The sequence below is a fragment of the Littorina saxatilis genome, linkage group LG17, assembly GCF_037325665.1.
Source record: "Littorina saxatilis isolate snail1 linkage group LG17, US_GU_Lsax_2.0, whole genome shotgun sequence".
In the NCBI taxonomy this organism is placed as follows: domain Eukaryota; kingdom Metazoa; phylum Mollusca; class Gastropoda; order Littorinimorpha; family Littorinidae; genus Littorina; species Littorina saxatilis.
Genome location: NC_090261.1, coordinates 17,260,532 through 17,278,892, shown reverse-complemented (window position 1 = coordinate 17,278,892; position 18,361 = coordinate 17,260,532). Strand labels below are relative to the sequence as shown.

At 49.7% G+C, this 18,361-nt stretch overlaps 1 protein-coding gene across 1 annotated transcript in view; it reads right to left on the bottom strand.

Moving 5' to 3' along the window:
* The window catches only part of LOC138952651 (CDAN1-interacting nuclease 1-like), a 44,602-nt gene that overhangs the window by 9,917 nt on the left and 16,324 nt on the right, over positions 1-18,361 (bottom strand). Inside the window, exons 7-8 of the mRNA XM_070324352.1 lie at positions 1,827-1,876; positions 1,320-1,387 (exon numbers count right to left, since the gene is read on the bottom strand). Coding sequence (XP_070180453.1) covers positions 1,320-1,387; positions 1,827-1,876 — 118 coding nt within the window. The remainder of the gene's footprint in view (positions 1-1,319; positions 1,388-1,826; positions 1,877-18,361) is intronic.

Genomic DNA, 18,361 nt, shown 5'->3' with positions numbered 1-18,361 from the left:
GTTTTCAAATACTTACATTAACAAATATATAACATGAATTTTTTTTAAACACGCTTTGAAACTGGATGGATGAGTACAGAGTGTGTGCCTGCCTGATTACTGAACTCTCCAAACCAGAGACCCTTCTTTGTGCCACTTACAGGAAATACATATACATGTATATAGCTATTCTGATGAACACGTGGGGGAATTCGGGGGCTGTGATTGGATGGTCTCTTCCGATCATCAAAGCATAATGCTACGGAAGTCGGCCATTTTTCTCAATATCAAAAAGCATATTGTCAATAACAAAGACGCATGGTTCCGGTTTACCCACCTGTACCACACGATGTTTCACTGATCGACAACAGCATACACTGACAACTTGAAATTCTTCTCGGGAATGTTTTTCAGCTTTACAAATGTCGATAGCATACCCTTTTCTGCTAACTTCCCGATGAAACAGGACTAAACCTATTATTTTCTGTCCCTAAACACCACAAAATGCCCAAAGTCGAAAGATGTAGTACAAACAGGGGAGTACAACGGAACAGCCGTTTTTGTGTGCCTGTGAGCTTAGTTCACAGTTGCCGACTGACACACATTTTCGCATTCGGCTTTTCTTATCTCGTAACTCCACACTAAATACCCCACTTCCCCTCTGAAGTATTGATGTACAACCCATGGCACTAACATTCATGTAGTCGTTTATAACTGAGGTTGAAAAATTCGCTTCATGACGAGACAAGTATAAATGCCATTCACCCAAACTGGAAACGTCGCTGCCGTCTGCTCCCTTTGTACGGATTAGCTGTTCTCTTTTCCTCCCCTTGTTGCATCCTAGTTCTTCAGTTGTTTTTAGTTTTCCGTTGATGTTGTGTTTTGGTCTTCTTCATAAGTAGTCTTATTCAAAATTAAAAAACCTCAAACTTCTTTTTGTTGTATACGAATGAACTAATAAAAAGCTGTTTAACAGCTGTGTTGTCAAATCGAGGTTTTTTTTCCAAAGTCAGTGTGGCGCCTGCGCAAAACTAATGCGCATAAGAAACGGCGTCTGCTATCAAAACCTGAGATCAACGCATCGACGCAAAAACTGTCATTTTGTAAGTTTGGAACAACAAATAAAGGTCAGAACAGCTATATAATCGCTATTGTATTTTCAGCGTAGCAATAGGGTCCGATATTTAGACTAATGTCCAGGTTTATAGCATGATCATTTGACTCATTTCACACTATGGTATCCAAGTTTTTTTTTCTCAAAAGAAGCATTTCTACAGGTTGACAAGATCCCTTCAACCACGGACACACAGATGAAACAAAAGCCCAAACTGACAACTTACTCATGAAATGGATGTCATTATCCTGGCACCACTTGCACAATTTCTGCTCATGTTCAAAGCCAACAGCTCTGCACGAAAAAGAACACCAAAAGTTTTCATGCAAGACTAAAATTTGCTGTGAAAAGTACTTAAAACACGTACAACCAACAAGAGAACACACTTCAAAAAGTGCGAAAGAAGCGGTGAGGGAAGTTTGTCTCAGGCCTTACTGTGACACACTTAACATCTACCTTGAACAATTGAAAAATGGCACCGACAACATTATTCCATTGCCGTTGTTTTGTTTTTAGCTGCCAACTTCACTTCGATTAGTTGCCTGTTTGTGCTTCTGGTATCGTTAATGTTATTTTGTTGTTGTTCTTCTTCTGCGTTCGATATTCATGGTCATCATATCCTCAGTTATTTTGTTAAATGGGTCGGGTCTTGTCAGCCATATTGAGATAATAAAATAGGATTGAACAGAATTGCATTTTGGGACCTCCTCTGTTTTCTAGCTGTTGACGTTACCTTTTGATGTTGTCAGGGAAAGGCCCATAGTGTTCATCTGCAATAACAGCCTGCAACAATGAAAAATGTACTCTATACAAGAAAACAACAGCGAACAAATAAAAAAAAAGGCCCCCCAAAACATTACCAACAACGCGGGGATGTAGCTCAGTCGGTAGCGCGCTGGATTTGTATCCAGTTGGCCGCTGTCAGCGTGAGTTCGTCCCCACATTCGGCGAGAGATTTATTTCTCAGAGTCAACTTTGTGTGCAGACTCTCCTCGGTGTCCAAACACCCCCGTGTGTACACGCAAGCACAAGACCAAGTGCACACGAAAAAGATCCTGTAATCCATGTCAGAGTTTGGTGGGTTATAGAAACACGAAAATACACAGCATGCTTCCTCCGAAAGCGGCGTATGGCTGCCTAAATGGCGGGGTAAAAACGGTCATACACGTAAAAGCCGTGGGAGTTTCAGCCCAAGAACGAACAAACAAACAAACAATTACCAACAACAAAAAATAAACAAAATCAAAGCGACTTGAGCTACTCATTTGATAGAACACTTCATAACAGTTCTAGGCTAATTGCCCCCCGGACAACTGCCCCCTGGACAATTGCCCCCTGTGACAATTGCCCCCTAGAACAACTGCCCCCCATGATTGTGTGTGTTTTTACATTTAGTCAAGTTTTGTTTGAGTTTGCAAAGGTTTTTTCTTTTGGATTGTTTTTTTTTTGGGGGGGGGGGTGGGGGATTTTTTTAATTGTTTGTTTTGTTGTTGTTGTAGCTTTTGTTGTTCCGCAGTGTTCAGAGGTAAGTTAAGTATTTTGATGTCAGTTTATCTGAATGATGCTCCCTGATTTTTACACACATACACACACACACACACACACACATGCACGCACGTACGCATGCACACAAAGCACTTAGTTGGAAAATACAGGATCGCGATCTTGTATTGTGATTAAACCAAATAAGTACGCAAACCTACCACACACACATACTAATGCACGCACATACACACCAACATCCACACACGCAAACATTTGAGTAAATGTTATGCTTTAACAATTCAAGAGCTCAAACAAAAATTGTTTATTTAACAAACGCATACATGCACGCACGGATATCTGTGAGCGAGTTTATATATATATATATATATACTAGAATGAATACCCGCTTCGCCGGGTACCCGGCTTCGCCGGGAAGAAGTAGAGCCGAATGATACCCGGCTTCGCCGGGAAGAAGTAGAGCCGAATACCCGGCTTCGTAGAGGAATACCCGGCTTTGCCGGGATGAAAGCGTTGTGGACAGTGACCTTCTAAAAATAGTAACGGGAATATTCGGCTTCGCCGGGATGAAAGCGTTGTGGACAGTGACCTTCTAAAAATAGTAACGGGAATATGGATTGACGCCACACGAAGTAAAGGAAGTTAAACGCAAAACACTGGAGAAGATAAGGAAGAGTTACTGGAAATGGATCTGGGAAGATGAACAGAAAAACCAAAATTGGTTCAGCGCTGCGCGCTGAGAGCACGTGTTGAAAATTCTCATCGACCAGGTTGTGTCCGGGGTCTACCTGAATATGCCCACCAAATTTGAAGCAGATCCATCGAGAACTTTGGCCGTGCATCGCGAACACACACACACACACACACACAGACACAAGTCGTATATATGAGCCTGTGCCAAAACGTTGTCTGCCGAAAGAGCCGACATGTTCATGCATTACTGTTCATCAACCGCACTTTCAATCGCAAAAAGCACTGAACAGTTTGAAAGCATGTATGTTAAAGACATAGCAAAGACAGTTTCAGAAGCTTGCATGCATTACACCTACATGAAAAAAATAAAAATGTTCGCCGAAGCGAGCAAATCCGGTGACTTAAAAGTGGGACATTCCGTACATGGTGTTTTGTTTGTCCGCGGTCCAGAAATCTCCGTCGGCAAGTTAGAAACAGTGCCCATAATATTGATAAATGTACCCTAAATTACCACGAAAAGATGATGTCTACGAAAAAAAAGATGTTTATTGGCAAAATATTTGACGTCAAAAACGTCCATAGCGATCGTAACTCCCTGTGTCTCCAGCGAACTCACGATACGTCCCTCGATTTTCGAATCTACGAACGTCATTATCGCAACCGAAAGTTGTAAGCAGCAGCAAATAAACAGTTTTATTTGATTTGCAAACAATTGATTTAAAATAAAAGTATTTTAAGTAGTTTTGAGACGTTTTTAGGTTGAATGCAATTTTCATGTCTTTTTGTTACGATCGCTCAATATTCAATAACTTATTTTAAATGACTGCGGAAGTATCGGGGCTGCTGTTATAAATAGCAAAAACGTTACACGCACGCAGTTGGACTCCATTTTGCTACAGGGATGGCCGACTTTCGCAGGGAAGGTAAGTTTTCGTTTCATGTCTCCTGTTTGATGAGCGTTACGATCGACATAAAGTTACGGTCGACTCAAAATTCTTCAAGTTTTTTTACTTATTCGCTGTGTTATAGCTAGTAGCAAAGAATATGTTTCTGGGTGATTCTTCCTTTCATATTTTAAGCATTTGTCTGGACTGAAAAAGTCCGTTGAAGCACGCTGGTTGTTTTTTTGTTGAATTAAGACACAGGGACAGTTTGTGTCTTCGTTACGATCGACTGAACATTTTCACGGCTAGCAATAGCAACAGCAAACAATGGTTCCGCTTGGATTAGCAAGTAATGTTTGAGTTTTCGGACTTGTTTTTACATTTAGTCAAGTTTTGACTAAATGTTTTAACATAGAGGGGGAATCGAAACGAGGGTCGTGGTGTATGTGTGTGTGTGAGTGTGTGCGTGCGTGCGTGTGTGTGTGCGTGCGTGTAGAGCGATTCAGACCAAACTACTGGACCGATCTTTATGAAATTTTACATGTGAGTTCCTGGGATTGATATCCCCGAATTTTTTTTTCTTTTTTTCGATAAATACCTTTGATGACGTCATATCCGGATTTTTGTAAAAGTTGAGGCGGCACTGTCACACCCTCATTTTTCAATCAAATTGATTGAAATTTTGGCCAAGCAATCTTCGACGAAGGCCGGACTTCGGTATTGCATTTCAGCTTGGTGGCTTAAAAATTAATTAATGACTTTGGTCATTAAAAATCTGAAAATTGTAAAAACAAAATTTTTTTTATAAAACGATCCAAATTTACGTTCATCTTATTTTTCATCATTTTTTGATTCTAAAAACATATAAATGTGTTATATTTGGATTAAAAACAAGCTCTGAAAATTAAAAATATAAAAATTATAATCAAAATTAAATTGTCGAAATCAATTTAATAACACTTTCATCTTATTCCTTGTCGGTTCCTGATTCCAAAAACATATAGATATGATATGTTTGGATTAAAAACACGCTCAGAAAGTTAAAACGAAGAGTGGTAGAGAAAAGCGTGCTATCCTTCTTAGCGCAACTACTACCCCGCTCTTCTTGTCAATTTCCCTGCCTTTGTCATGAACGGTGGACTGACGATGCTACGAGTATACGGTCTTGCTGAAAAATTGCATTGCGTTCAGTTTCATTCTGTGAGTTCGACAGATACTTGACTAAATGTTGTATTTTCGCCCGACTTGTTCTTGGTTTGGTTGTGAAATATTTTTCGAGAAGGCCACTCGGGGATCTTCTTGCGTCAATCGTAACGCAAGACATGTAACTCTCACTGTGTCTCGGTTACGAGTGACACAAAGTATTTTTGGACAGCTATGCATTTACATACGTATGCCTTTCTTTTCTATCTAAGGTCTGCGTTTTACTTTTAACTTTTGGAATTCGAAAATTTTATTGTAAATTTTCATTTAATAAATATACCTACCCGAATCACATGTAGCAGTTGACTCAGTCTAAAGTGCTAGGTCTGAAAAGGCTACCCGTCTAAGGGGAGCAACCCCAACTAAAAAAGGTGTAAACGTAGCTATGGTAATGACGACGCACCCAGGGAGTTACCTCCCCTCCTGCGTACTACGTCACTACTGCTACTGACCACGTGACCCCTATCATTCGACTCGAAGAATAAAATCTCCAAATCATAAGCGGGGTAGGTGGGAGGGACTACGATATGTGATTCGGGTAGGTATATTTATTAAATGAAAATTTACAATAAAATTTTCGATTAAATTACATATTCCTACTCCGAATCACATGTAGCAGATTGAAACAACAAGGCGGTGGGAAAGAAAAAGTTCAAACTCACTCTCAAATCCTTGTCAAGAGCTGACCTCCTGCCACCATGGCAGGCAAAGCTCTAGATCCATCCTGGCGAAGAGCCGAGATGTCACGCAGGTAAAAATTCATGAAGACATCCTCGGAACGCCAGTATGCGGTGTGGAGCACCTCCTCCAGTCTTCTTGATCGTAACACGGCCAAGGAGGAGGCCCAAGCTCGCGTCTCGTGAGCCCGAGCTGATTCCAGAGGAAGGACAGGCTGTGTCCCCCCTTCATTGCGGCGGCTCCACTCGTAAGCATGCTTAATGAGCGCCGACACCCACCGGGCCAGAGTCGTCTTAGTAATATCCTTATGTCTCTCCGTATTGAGAGAAATAAACAAAAGCTTTTGAGCTGCGGATCTAAGAGACTGAGCACGGGCAAGGTAGATGCGAAGGGCTCTAACAGGGCAATTTACTAAGTCTGGATCATTCGGAGCCAGAATAGTGGACAAAGGCCTGACATGAACCAAAGGAGAAGCTCGCTCGGGAGCCTGGTTTTTCGCAAGAAACTCAGGTCGAAACCGCAAAGTAACGGACCCATCTGATTCAAAGGAAATGTCGTCCGAATTACCGGAAAGAGCGTGGATCTCACTGCCCCTTCGTGCCGATGCTAGCAGCAAGAGGAAAAGGGACTTGCGTGTAAGATTCGCAAAACTGGCATCTCTGAGAGGTTCAAAATCCGCTGAACGCAGAAACTCCATGACCAATAAGAGATCCCACTTAGGAACGGGCGTACGAGACTTGACGTCGGCAAGGGAAGCGCCCTTGATGACTCCAGCGATCACGCCACTAACATCTATAGAGCGACCTATCTGGCGTAGGGTCGCCGAGATGGCCGATCTTCTTACTTTCAACGAGGCAGCAGAAGCTCCCTGAGAGGACATGAAAGCAAGATGGTTCGCCACATGCATCGTGCGGGGCGCCGTAGCATCCAGCCGATGCTCGTGACACCAGGTAACCCAGGCCCTCCAATGTGACTCATAAACGGACGAGGTAGATGCTCTGTGCGAGCGTCCTACCAGGTCCATGGTCAGATCTGATGCCCCTTTGCGCCTCAGAGAAGACCGCACAACCTCCACGCGTGAAGATTCAGCATCTGAGGCTCTGCGTGGAGGCTGCCGGTGTGAGGCTGTACCAGTTCTCCTCGCGTGAGAGCGAGAGGAATGGGAGGGCCCTGGGCGAGTCTCAGCAGGTCCGGGAACCACGGCTGAGACGGCCAAAGAGGAGCGATCAGCAGGAGGGACGGGCCCTCCTGCTCCGCCTTCCTGAGAACTCGTGTGAGTAACTGGAATGGCGGGAACGCGTAAGCCTCCAGGCCTGACCAGGAAATGTCCATCGCGTTCGTCTCCCACGCCTCGGGATCCGGGAATGGTGAGACGAACACTGGTAGTCTCTTCGAGAACCTGGTGGCAAAAAGGTCCACCTGAGGTTTCTGCACAAGAGACCAGAGACGATCCAGCGCTCCGTGAGTGATGGTCCACTCTGTTTGAAGCACTCTGTCGGAGCGGCTGAGCGCGTCCGCCAGAGTGTTCAAGCTTCCGGGAAGGTACCTGGCCGAAAGCCTGATTTGATGCTCTGAACACCAAATCAGGATCTCGCAGGCCCTGACCGAAAGCGACGGAGACCGCGACCCTCCCTGCTTGTTGATGTAAGCTGCCACTGTCGTGTTGTCTGTAAACAGACGAACATGCTTGGCCTGAAGGGAGGGCCGGAACTTGTCCAGAGCTAGAGCCACGGCTTCTAGCTCCAGCAAGTTGATGTGCTGCATCCTCTGATCTGCCGACCACAGACCTGACGCAGTCAGCTGGTCTGTGTGAGCCCCCCACCCCATCAAGGACGCGTCCGTGAACAGGTCCAAATCTGGGGCAGGAAGGGCTATCGGCACGCCCCTGCACACCCACTCCGTGTCCAGCCACGGAAGGGTAGCGGATTGGAACCATCCCTGGAGAGGGATGAGGGCATTCCAATCCACCGTGGGAGAGTCCACGAACGGCTTCAGCGCCAGCTGAAATGGACGTTTGTGGACCCTCCCCAAGGGGACCAGGAGAGACATGGACTCCATCTGCCCTAAGATGGAGGCCAAAGTCCGCAGGGAGGCCCTCGGGAGAGGCAAAGTGGAGCGTATGCACGCCTGGAGCTTGTCCACCCTCTTCTGAGAGGGCTGAACAGTCCAAGCCACCGTGTCGAAAGACATTCCCAAGTAGGTGAACGTCTGACACGGTGTCAGCTCCGACTTTGATCGGTTGATCGAGAAGCCAAACAAGTTGGCCTCCCGAAGAACCGATTGGGTATCCTGCTCGCACCCCGCCTGACTCTGACTCAGGATGAGCCAATCGTCCAGGTAGGCACGTAGCCGGACACCCCGCGACCTCACCAGCGCGCAGACCTGTCTCACGACCATGGTGAAGACCCAAGGGGCGAGAGACAGGCCAAAAGGAAGGGCGCGAAACTGGTAAACCTGACTTGCCCACCGGAAACGAAGCCATTTCCGGTCGGCTGGATGCATAAGAATATGGAAGTATGCATCCGTCAGGTCGATGGAAGTCGCCCAATCTCCCGGGCGGAGAGAGTCCCTGACCGACGCTGGCGTCTCCATCTTGAACCTTATCTCCCTCAAAAAGGTATTGAGGAACGACAGGTCCAAGACAGGACGCCATGCCCCTGAGGCTTTGGGGACGGCGAAAAGCCGTCCGTAAAACCCAGGGGAACTGTGGTCGAGGACTTTCTCCACTGCGCCCTTCTGCACCAGGGAGTCTATTTCCGACCGAAGGACGGAAATGGCTTCCTGCGAGGAGGGAGGCCTGAACGCCGGCGGACGCCTGACCAGAGGTGCCTTGCCCTCTTTCCAGAGAAGACGGAAGCCCGACCTCACGACCCCCACGATCCATTGACTCTGTACAGACACGAGCCAGTGGGAAAGTGCCCGGGAAGGGCCCCCCGCCATCACCAGAGTGGAGGGCGGGGTGGGGGGGAGATCGGGAGCACTTCATTGGGGGTGAGGCTTGCTTCCAGAGCCGCCTCTCCCCCTGCCGGAAGACGGTCGTCTTCTCGAGCCCCGAGAAGAGGAACGTCCCCGACCCTTGTCTGCCGGTTTGGGAGGGCCAGCAACCTTAGCCTGCTTCGGCTGAGAAGGCTGAGGCTGCTTGGACTGCTTGAGGCTGTGCAGGGAAAAGTCAGAGAACTGCTGGTCCCTGTTAGCCTGAATTTCCTGTCTTCGGGCATCAAAAACGAGATGCCCAAAGAGGGAGCCCTCCAAGACCGGTGAGGCACGCAAAGTGTCCTTGGTCGCCTGATCCGAAAACTGAGAGTGTGACAGGAAGAGATCCCGACGACACATAACAGAGTGCGCATAGTGCACAGCGGAAAGTCTCATCTGTTCTTCATTGACCCTCGCAAGAGCGGCCAACAAAGTGGAGACGTCATCCGCATCCTGATCCTCGCTGAGAGAGAACGGATTCAGCGAATCAGTGAGGGCACGAGAGAGGGCCCGAATGAGCGTCTCAGCAATGGAGGCAAGCTCCAGCTGCTGACGCCCTGCCTCTTCAGAAGCAATCAGCGTGTTCTCAGAAAAGAGCACGCCGTCATCCTTCTTGATAGGCTTGGCCAACAAGGCAAGCATCTCCGGAGGAACTGTCAAAGATGAACGCGGGAGAGCGAAAGCATCCAACAAGTTCCTAGGGGACTTCTGCAAAACCAACCGCTTGTGAGACGACAGAGCGAATGCAGAAGCCTGAGAAGGCGAAGCCATCCACTGCTGAGCCAGCTCCGGAACTGAGCCGTGAGGCACGAGCAGCGGAACCGGAAGTGAAGGAATTCCGCTTCCGGAAGGAGATGGCTTGGCCAAAACTTGAGAAAGCTGAAAGGCTATGGATGGGGACTCCAAAAACCGGAAGTATGAGTCATCCTCCTTCCCAGAGCGAAAATCAGCCATCGCGGACGGTGCCGTCGAAGCGGCAGCCGAAGAGACCGAAGCCCCTTCCGCGAAATATCTCGAAGTGACCTCAGCAGCGGCCTCAAGAGCCACTTTGAGTCTCTCCGGATAACCAACACGTGCAGCTTCGCTGGCGACGGATTGAATATCCGAAACATCCGGCGAAGGACCGAAGTCCACGTTGCTGGTAGAAGGGCGGTGAACACCGTAACCGGAAACCGGAAACCCGTCCACTCCAATGCCATCCGAACTCATGCCCTGAATAGGGAAAGAGTAAGAGGACGGCATGCCCACAGCCGCCGGAACCGGAACCGCAGTCGAAGCAACAACCGAAGACGGAAGCGCTGACTGCCCCGGCCAGGGCTGAGACACCTGCCCAAAGGGCTGGTGATGCCCCCCCGCGACTGCCACCCGAGAGGAAGCGGAAGCGGAAGAAGCAGCAGATCCGGTCTGAGCCGGAAAAGTATCAGGCGCGACCGCGAAAGGCGGAAGCGCAGACACTGTGGACGGCGGCCGGAAGGCCGATTGCCCAGAGGGCCACGTCCGGTCAACCCCGGAAACGACCCCAGCGGGTGCGTACATCGGGGGACCTATGCTTCCGGCGAGTGCCGGAAGCGCAGCAGACGGAACCGGCTGGTCGACTCCGGAAACGACCCCAGCGGGTGCGTACGTCGGAGGACCTACACTTCCGGCGAGTGCCGGAAGCGTCGAAGCCTGAACCAAATGCCGCCATTGCTCATCAACACGATGGTCTTCCGTGAAGCCAAAGTGAGAACGAACAGGGGTTTGCGGGTCGTGAACCCGCCGAAAAGGGCTGCTTCCCAGCAGGGAGCGTCCAGCGGCCTCACGAGGACCTACGGACAAGCCCAACTTACTTGCGTCGCCAACCACAGCGGTAGAAGGCACAGAAGCAACCGCCTCGGTCAAGGACAGCGTCACAGCCGGAAGCGGAAAGGAAGCCATCGACGGGACAACGGAAGTCGAAGGCTGAGAACGCACCATCTCCTCTCTCACCAACGTGCGAAGCTCGGGAACCAGCGAAGAAAGCAACGATGAAACCAGCGACGTCGAATCTGCAAGAGGCAGAGAAGACGAGCGAGAAACAACGGTACGCGTAGGTTGATTAGACTGCCCCCCAACCGGCTGGTCATTTGGGGCAGAAATAGGAACCGTCATAACAGCATTGTTAGCCGCGTCAGAAACAACAACCAAAATAGGCTTAGGGACAGAAGTGGAAGACTTGGGTTTAATTTTCCCCTTCGCATCAGCCTTGCCGCGCTCGCGCTTTTTGTCTCCGTCAGACATGCTGACAACAAAATGGAGACACAAAATTCCAAAATGGCTACCACAAAATACGTGACCAACACGTGGCCGAAAATTTCAAGTAGCAACTGAAAATATACGTTCGATACAAGTAAAGGAACGAGCTCACCAACTACCAGTGCAGCGGGTGAAGAGACGGGTGTGGGTGCCGGTGGGTGTCTAAGCAAACACCAAACAGCGAACTTCCACTAGAGCCAAAAAATTCACGACCTGCTCCCTAGAAAGCTGAAGTGTCGAATGATAGGGGTCACGTGGTCAGTAGCAGTAGTGACGTAGTACGCAGGAGGGGAGGTAACTCCCTGGGTGCGTCGTCATTACCATAGCTACGTTTACACCTTTTTTAGTTGGGGTTGCTCCCCTTAGACGGGTAGCCTTTTCAGACCTAGCACTTTAGACTGAGTCAACTGCTACATGTGATTCGGAGTAGGAATATGTAATTTAATGAGAGTTTAGGGTTGTGTTTTTTTTTTTAATGTTTGTAGCTTTGATTTACGAGGAATGCATGTCGACCGTAACTTTTCTTGGGAAGGACACAGTATTGTTTTATGTCCTTTCTTACTTGTTTTTTTAGTTACCTCAATTACCAGCCTTGTAAATAAATGACTCTGCAGATGAAAGCATATTAATTTATGGTGATTGTGTCAACTTAGACACATCTCTTTGTAGGAAATCAAGTACAGTCTTAGTTCTTAGAACTGATGTTAGAAGTGGTATTGTTGCTCTTAAAAGTGAAATGTTACATTTATCTGGGAGAGGTAGAAGAGACAGGGGTCAGTGCTGTAGAAACCGCACTTGAACATGTCATTAAATTCTAGATGTGCTGTGGGCAAATATTTTTCTGTCTTGTACTTGAGCCTCATTTCTTTTTCGTGATTGTAAGGTCTGCGACTGCAAGTCAGATTGTCACCCCAGGGTGAACGAGTCCGGAAGCAGAACAACGAGCGATCCAAAGAGTACAGACAACGGCTGAAGCTGGACCCTGAACGCTACGATGTCTGCCATGAACAAACTTTGGAGAGGAACAGAAGACATGCTATTATTACACAAACACGTTTGCACCCACGCGTATGGCTTTGCTTGCAAAGTACACCAAGTTTTTGAAAACGTTTTGGGAAAGTACCCTTGCCTCGGGTTTAGTGTAAACAGGTCTGCATCTGGTTTGGTCTGACTCCCTTCTGACAGTGACAGTCTGGCAAGTTTGCTGATCATGCATTGCCCGAGTAGATTAATTTATTTGATGGGGGAAGCCAATTTTACGAACTTTGCAGTTATCATTATCATATTATTTTACATGTAGGCATTGGCAGCTAAAGCTATGTGTGAAAGCTGATCTGTGATTTTCTCTAGTCTTGTACATTGTGGTACTTTGAATGCTTGTGTGTATTTATTGGTAGAGGTGCAAATATTTTTAAAATCTCTGATTACCAATTTGTGATTGATCAAGTCTTGTATTTACCTTTGTAGGGTGCTAGTGTGCCATGTGTTTCTTTGATTATGTGCATGACTATTTGAGAGTGCAAGTGACACTTAATGTGTGGATGTGGAGGATATTCGAAAATTTTTAATTAAATTTTCATTTGATTAATATACTTACCCGAGTCACATATTAGCATTGACGCAGTCGAGATGCTAGGTAGACTGAAAAACGCTATCCCGTCTATAGTATAAGGGAAGCAACCCAAGCAAAAAAGTAGCAAGCTTGCTACCCTGGGTTGCCTCCCGTAGCGTGCATCACGCCACAGATCTCGTACCCGATACGAGACACCCTCATTCGACTTCTAGAATACAAAGAAACTAAAAGCGGGGAAGGTGGGAGGGAATTACCTATGTGACTCGGGTAAGTATATTAATCAAATGAAAATTTAATTAAAAATTTTCGATTAAATTACATATTCTTACTCCGAGTCACATATTAGCAGATAACTCCAACAAGGTGGTGGGTAAGATCAAAGAGTTCAAACTCACTCTAAAGTTCTGGAGAGACAAAAGCCAGCTGCCGCCAAGGAAGGAATAGGCCGAGACCCATCCTGACAGAGGGCAGCAATGTCTGCAGAACCTGATAAGACAAAATCCTAGCGCCAGAAGCTGTGCGCAGGACATCATCCAAACCCCATAGGCCAAAAAGGCCAAGGAGGAGGCCCAGGCCCTGGAAATGAGCTCGGGCCGAGCCGAGGGAAAGATAGCATAAGCTATGACAAGGCGGAGGGCAAGAAAATCCCTTGCCAAGAAACTGGCCCACTGCCAAAAGTCAGGAAAGGATCCCGTGAGAAAGCAACCACTGACTCACTCTAAACCCTTGCCAGGAACTGGCCCACTGCCAAAGGACAGAAACGGACCGAGGACCACCCTGATTGACAGCCGAGATGTCTCTCAGGCAAGAAATGCGAAAGACGACCCCAGAGAGCCAGTAAGCTGTGCCCAGCACTTCTTCCAATCTTCTGAACCGTAAAACAGTCCGGGAAAGGACCCCAGACCCCAGTCTTGGATAAACCCGACCAAGTAGAGGGAAGGACAAGCTGCCCCCCCCCCCCCTTAAATGGAAGGAAATGCTAATGGCCTGGAAAAGATCCGTGCGTAAGGTTGCCGGCTAAGCCCTGAAAAGGACCGACCCTCACGGAGACCATAAGGCAACCATGCCAAAGTAAGAAAACTTTGGGATGGAGTGAGGCCCAAAAGGCCGTTGAGAGAACAGTCAGCTCCGGAAGAGTGACCAAACTCCGAACCGGAAAGAGAGAGACGCCTGAGTATCAAGTACCAGGGTCCAACTCAATGAGCAAAACTCAAGGGAGACGGTCACCAGTCGTCCCCTGCCCATCCCTGCGAAAGCAGAGAGAGGGGTAAAAAAGGGGACGAAGCGACCTAAAGTAGTGCATAAGCACCGCAAATGCGGACCCGCAGTGGCCAAATCCTAATGTGACCGGAGACCGGAAACAAAATGACAAAAGCCAGCGTGATCGCAGAGCAGACTGCTTGTAGGTAATTGAAAATGAATCAAAAAACCCGAAACAGAAAGGACGAAGCTGGTAAGAAAGACGGAAAACCGTGAAGCGAACCAGCCGTCAGACTCCCGAGACCAGAGTTCTCAGTAATAGTCATAGTTGCAAGTGAAAAAGGGGTGACCAGGCCGGAAGCCCAACCCAGCAGAAATCGTCCCGACTCACATCATGCAAGCATGATGGAGAAGAGGAAGAGACGAAATCCGCAGTCACAAGAACCAATTGCCAAAGTCGCAACAAGACAGGCAGGAGACTATAACACAGGCTAAGGCCGAGAGCCTTGCTGCCCGTAGGCCGGCCATTGCACCAAAGTACTCAAAGTACACAGGCACAGTAAGAAACCAAAAGTTTCAGCCGCCGAAAAAGATGCTGGCCCGAGAAAACTGGAACATTAGCTAGACCTCTGCCCAAAAAGGGGAGGAGTAGCCAAAAAACCTGAGAAAAAGTGACAAGCCAAGAATGACTTCTCAAACATGCAATGCCCAGACAATGCACCCTCAGGAAAATCTGAATGTTACCTCCGAGGCCAACTCAAGTGAACCTTAAGTTTGGACGAAACACCAGAACGCGTCTGATCGCTAGAGAAAGACAAAGTCAGACTCGGCGAAAGACAAACCTGGACCGAGTCCAGAAGCTCGTGGCAAGAGAAAACGGGGAAGCCCAAAGGCAGAAACCCCCTTTTTAAATGGAAATCGACCTCTCAGCACCCCTACGCTGGGAAAGAGAAAGAATGTCGAAGCCCGAAGCCACAAGCACAAGGAAAGCAACAACCACCACCTCCAACGGATGAAATGGCTGTTGCTCCCGCCGAGGTTAAAACCCCGAAGCCCTAAGGCCGGCTGTTGTTTCAAAAACCCAGCGTACCTACGACGGCTGTGAAAGAAACAATCTCACCTGAGCTGAGGACGTAGGCCGCTTAGGCTGAGTCCGCTTAGGTATAGCCTGCTTAGGAGCGGCCTGCTTTTGCTGCTTTCAAATTGAAGCTCAAAAGAAGGGAACCACTGTTCTCTGTTGGTCTCAATCCCCTGCTTCTGGCATGAGAGGCCAGGCTGCCGGAGAGAGACCGTCCACCAAGGGTGACGAACTGAGAATGTTCCTTGTCGACTCCTCAGAAAACCGGGAGTGGGCAAGAAACAAGTCCCTTCCGCACGAGACCGCATGGAAATAGTGCAGAGAGGACAGCCTCATCTGTGCCTCGTTCACCCTTGTAAGTGTGGAGAGGAGTGAGACACTTCCTCCGCGTCCTGCCCTTTACTAAGGGGAAAGGGCGCCAAGGAATCTGCCAGAGCGCGAGAAAGCGCCCGCAGGAGAGTCTCGGAAATGGAACTGAGTTCCAAAAGTTGTCAGCCCCCTTCCTCAGAGAATAGGAGATTCTGCCCATAGAGCGGCAGAACCGAATCCTTCCTCAACGGCTTCGTAAGAAGCGAAAGAAGATCCGGCGTGACCGGAAACGGTGCACGCGGACGGGGCGAGACGACCCTGGCCAAGGCAACTTCCTCTGGTCCGCTAAGGGCACGAAGGAGGAAGCCTGCGCAGGAGCGGCAAGGCATTCCGATGCCGGCTCCGAAGCTGAACCCTGAGGAACCAGCAACGAAACCGACGCCGGAGGCCACCCCCTGTCGAAGAGGGGGGCTCGGCGAAAAGGCAAAAAGGCGAAAAGCTACAAAGGGCGATTCTTCAAACCAGAAGTAGCTGCTTCCTCTTTGCCAACCGAAGTCCTTCCTGTTAACAATCGATTGTGCTCATTCCCTAACTGAGGGGAGGATGAGAGGAATCAAAAACCAAGGAAAGTGGGAGAGAGGAGCTAGCGGCCACCACCGGAGTGTGTGGATGCTGCTGTCCCAACAGAGGCAAGAAGCTTGTATGCCCATAGGGCAAGCCTTGTTCGAAATTCACCGGCGACCAAACGGAAGCAGCGGGAACTGAACCGGAAAATCCGGGAGGAGCCGGAAGTGCGGCAGCAACAGCAGCGCTATGCCAAAGCTGGTGCTGAGCCACCTACGAGCTGAAGCTCGGAACCCAAAGGTAGGCCGTAGGCCAGAACCGGAAGTGACAGTAACCTGTGCACTACCCGCTTGACCTACCCTCCTGCCAAGGCCGGAAGCGAAGCTGCCGGAAATGGCTGCCGTGCAAAGGGCAAAGCTCAAACCGGAAAGGGCCATGGGCTGCCCACACACCGATGAACTAACATTTCCAGCCGGAGCCGGAAGAGAAGCTGTCGCGAACGACTGCTTACGTATAGCGCAGCTCAAGCAGGATGGGATCATTATTTGTCCACCTTCCAACGAGGCACTACTTCCGTGAACCGGAAGTGCCGCTGTCGCGTACGACTGCCGACGTAAGGCAAGGCTCGAACCGGACGTGACAGTAGCCTGTGCACTAACCAGTGAACCTACACTTCCGGTTGGAACCGGAAGAACAGCTGTCGCGGGCGACCGCTGTCATAGGACAAGGCTCGAACCAGACGTGACAGTAGTCTGTGCACTAGCAAGTGAACCTCTACTTCCGGCCGGAGCTGGAAGCGGCTGCCGCGAACGACTGCTGACGTAAATTCGGAAGCTGGCCAGAGCCGCCGAAGGCAGCTGCTCCTCGCACACGGACCCGAAGTCCGAAACACCACCTGAAGGGGACGGCTCATAGCCAAAAGAACCCGACAAATGACGCTGCGAGGGAAGGCCGTAAGCCGAACGCCCATCCTGTTGGCCATCGATGAAACTCGCACCCCTGACTAAGAGGAAGATGAGAGTCACCAACAACCGAAGGCAGCTGAAGCGAGGAGCTAGCGGCCACCACCGAAGTGGGTGGCTGCTGCTGTCCCAACAGAGGCAAAAAGCCTGTATGCCCAGGAGAACCACCGTATTCGAAATTCACCGGCGACACAACGGAAGCAGCGGGAACCGAACCGGAAAAGCCGGGAGGAGCAGGGAGTGCAGACGCAACAGCAGAACTATGCCATAGCTGGTGCTGAGGAGTCTGCAAGCCACAACCCGGAAGCCCTAGGCCGGAACCGGAAGTGACAGATGACTGTGCACGACCCGTTTGACCTACATTTCCTGCCCAGGCAGGAAGAGCAGCTGCCGGAAACGGCTGCTGTAGCAGGGCAAGGCTCGAACCGGAAGGGACCATGGGCTGTCCGCAAACCAGTGAACCAACACTTCCGGCCGGAGCCGGAAGCGAAGCTGCCGCGAACGGCTGCTTACGTAAAGCGCAGCTCGAACCGGATGGGACCATGGTCTGTCCGCAACCAGTGAACCGCCACTTCCGGCCAGAGCCGGAAGGAAGCTGCCGCGAACGACTGCTTACGTAAAGAGCAGCTCGAACCGGAGGGGACCATGGTCTGTCCGCAACCAGTGAACCACCACTTCCGGCCGGGGCCGGAAGGAAGCTGCCGCGAACGACTGCTTACGTAAAGCGCAGCTCGAACCGGAGGGGACCATGGTCTGTCCGCAACCAGTGAACCACTACTTCCGGGAACCGGAAGTGCAGCTGCCGCGTACGGCTGCTGCGAGCACATACCTTGTGTCGACCGTATCCCCCAAAGGGACCTGCTCAGGTGCACTCCCGCAAGCGGAAGCCACCGAGCGCCGGCCGAGAAGAGAAACGCCTCCCTGTGCACGGACTCCAGAGCCATCACAGAAGCCAGCAGGCTGGACAGGTGATCAGGAACAAAGGAAGCCAACGACCGAGGGTCGCACACCCCCGGGAGGGAGGCAGAGCTGGAACCAGGGTCCGTCCGCGACATTTCTGTACGAACGAGCGTCCGAATTTCTGGAATCAAAGAAGACAAAAGGCTAGCAACAAGAGCGCCAGCCTCCGGCGCAGGTACAGGGGTAGAAACGGCCGTGGTAGCGGCCACACCCGCCGCCCGCGAGCCAGACGAAGTTTCCTCCGGAGCCTAAATAGGCACAGGAAAAACGAAGTTAGTCTTCGGGTCAGAAACGTGAACCGTGGGTTTCCTAGCAGAAGAGGTGGAAGCCGAGGACTTAGGATTAACAGGGCCTTTGCCCCTAACCTCGGCCTTAGCCGCTCGCTTTTCTCACTATCAGACATGCTGTCACACG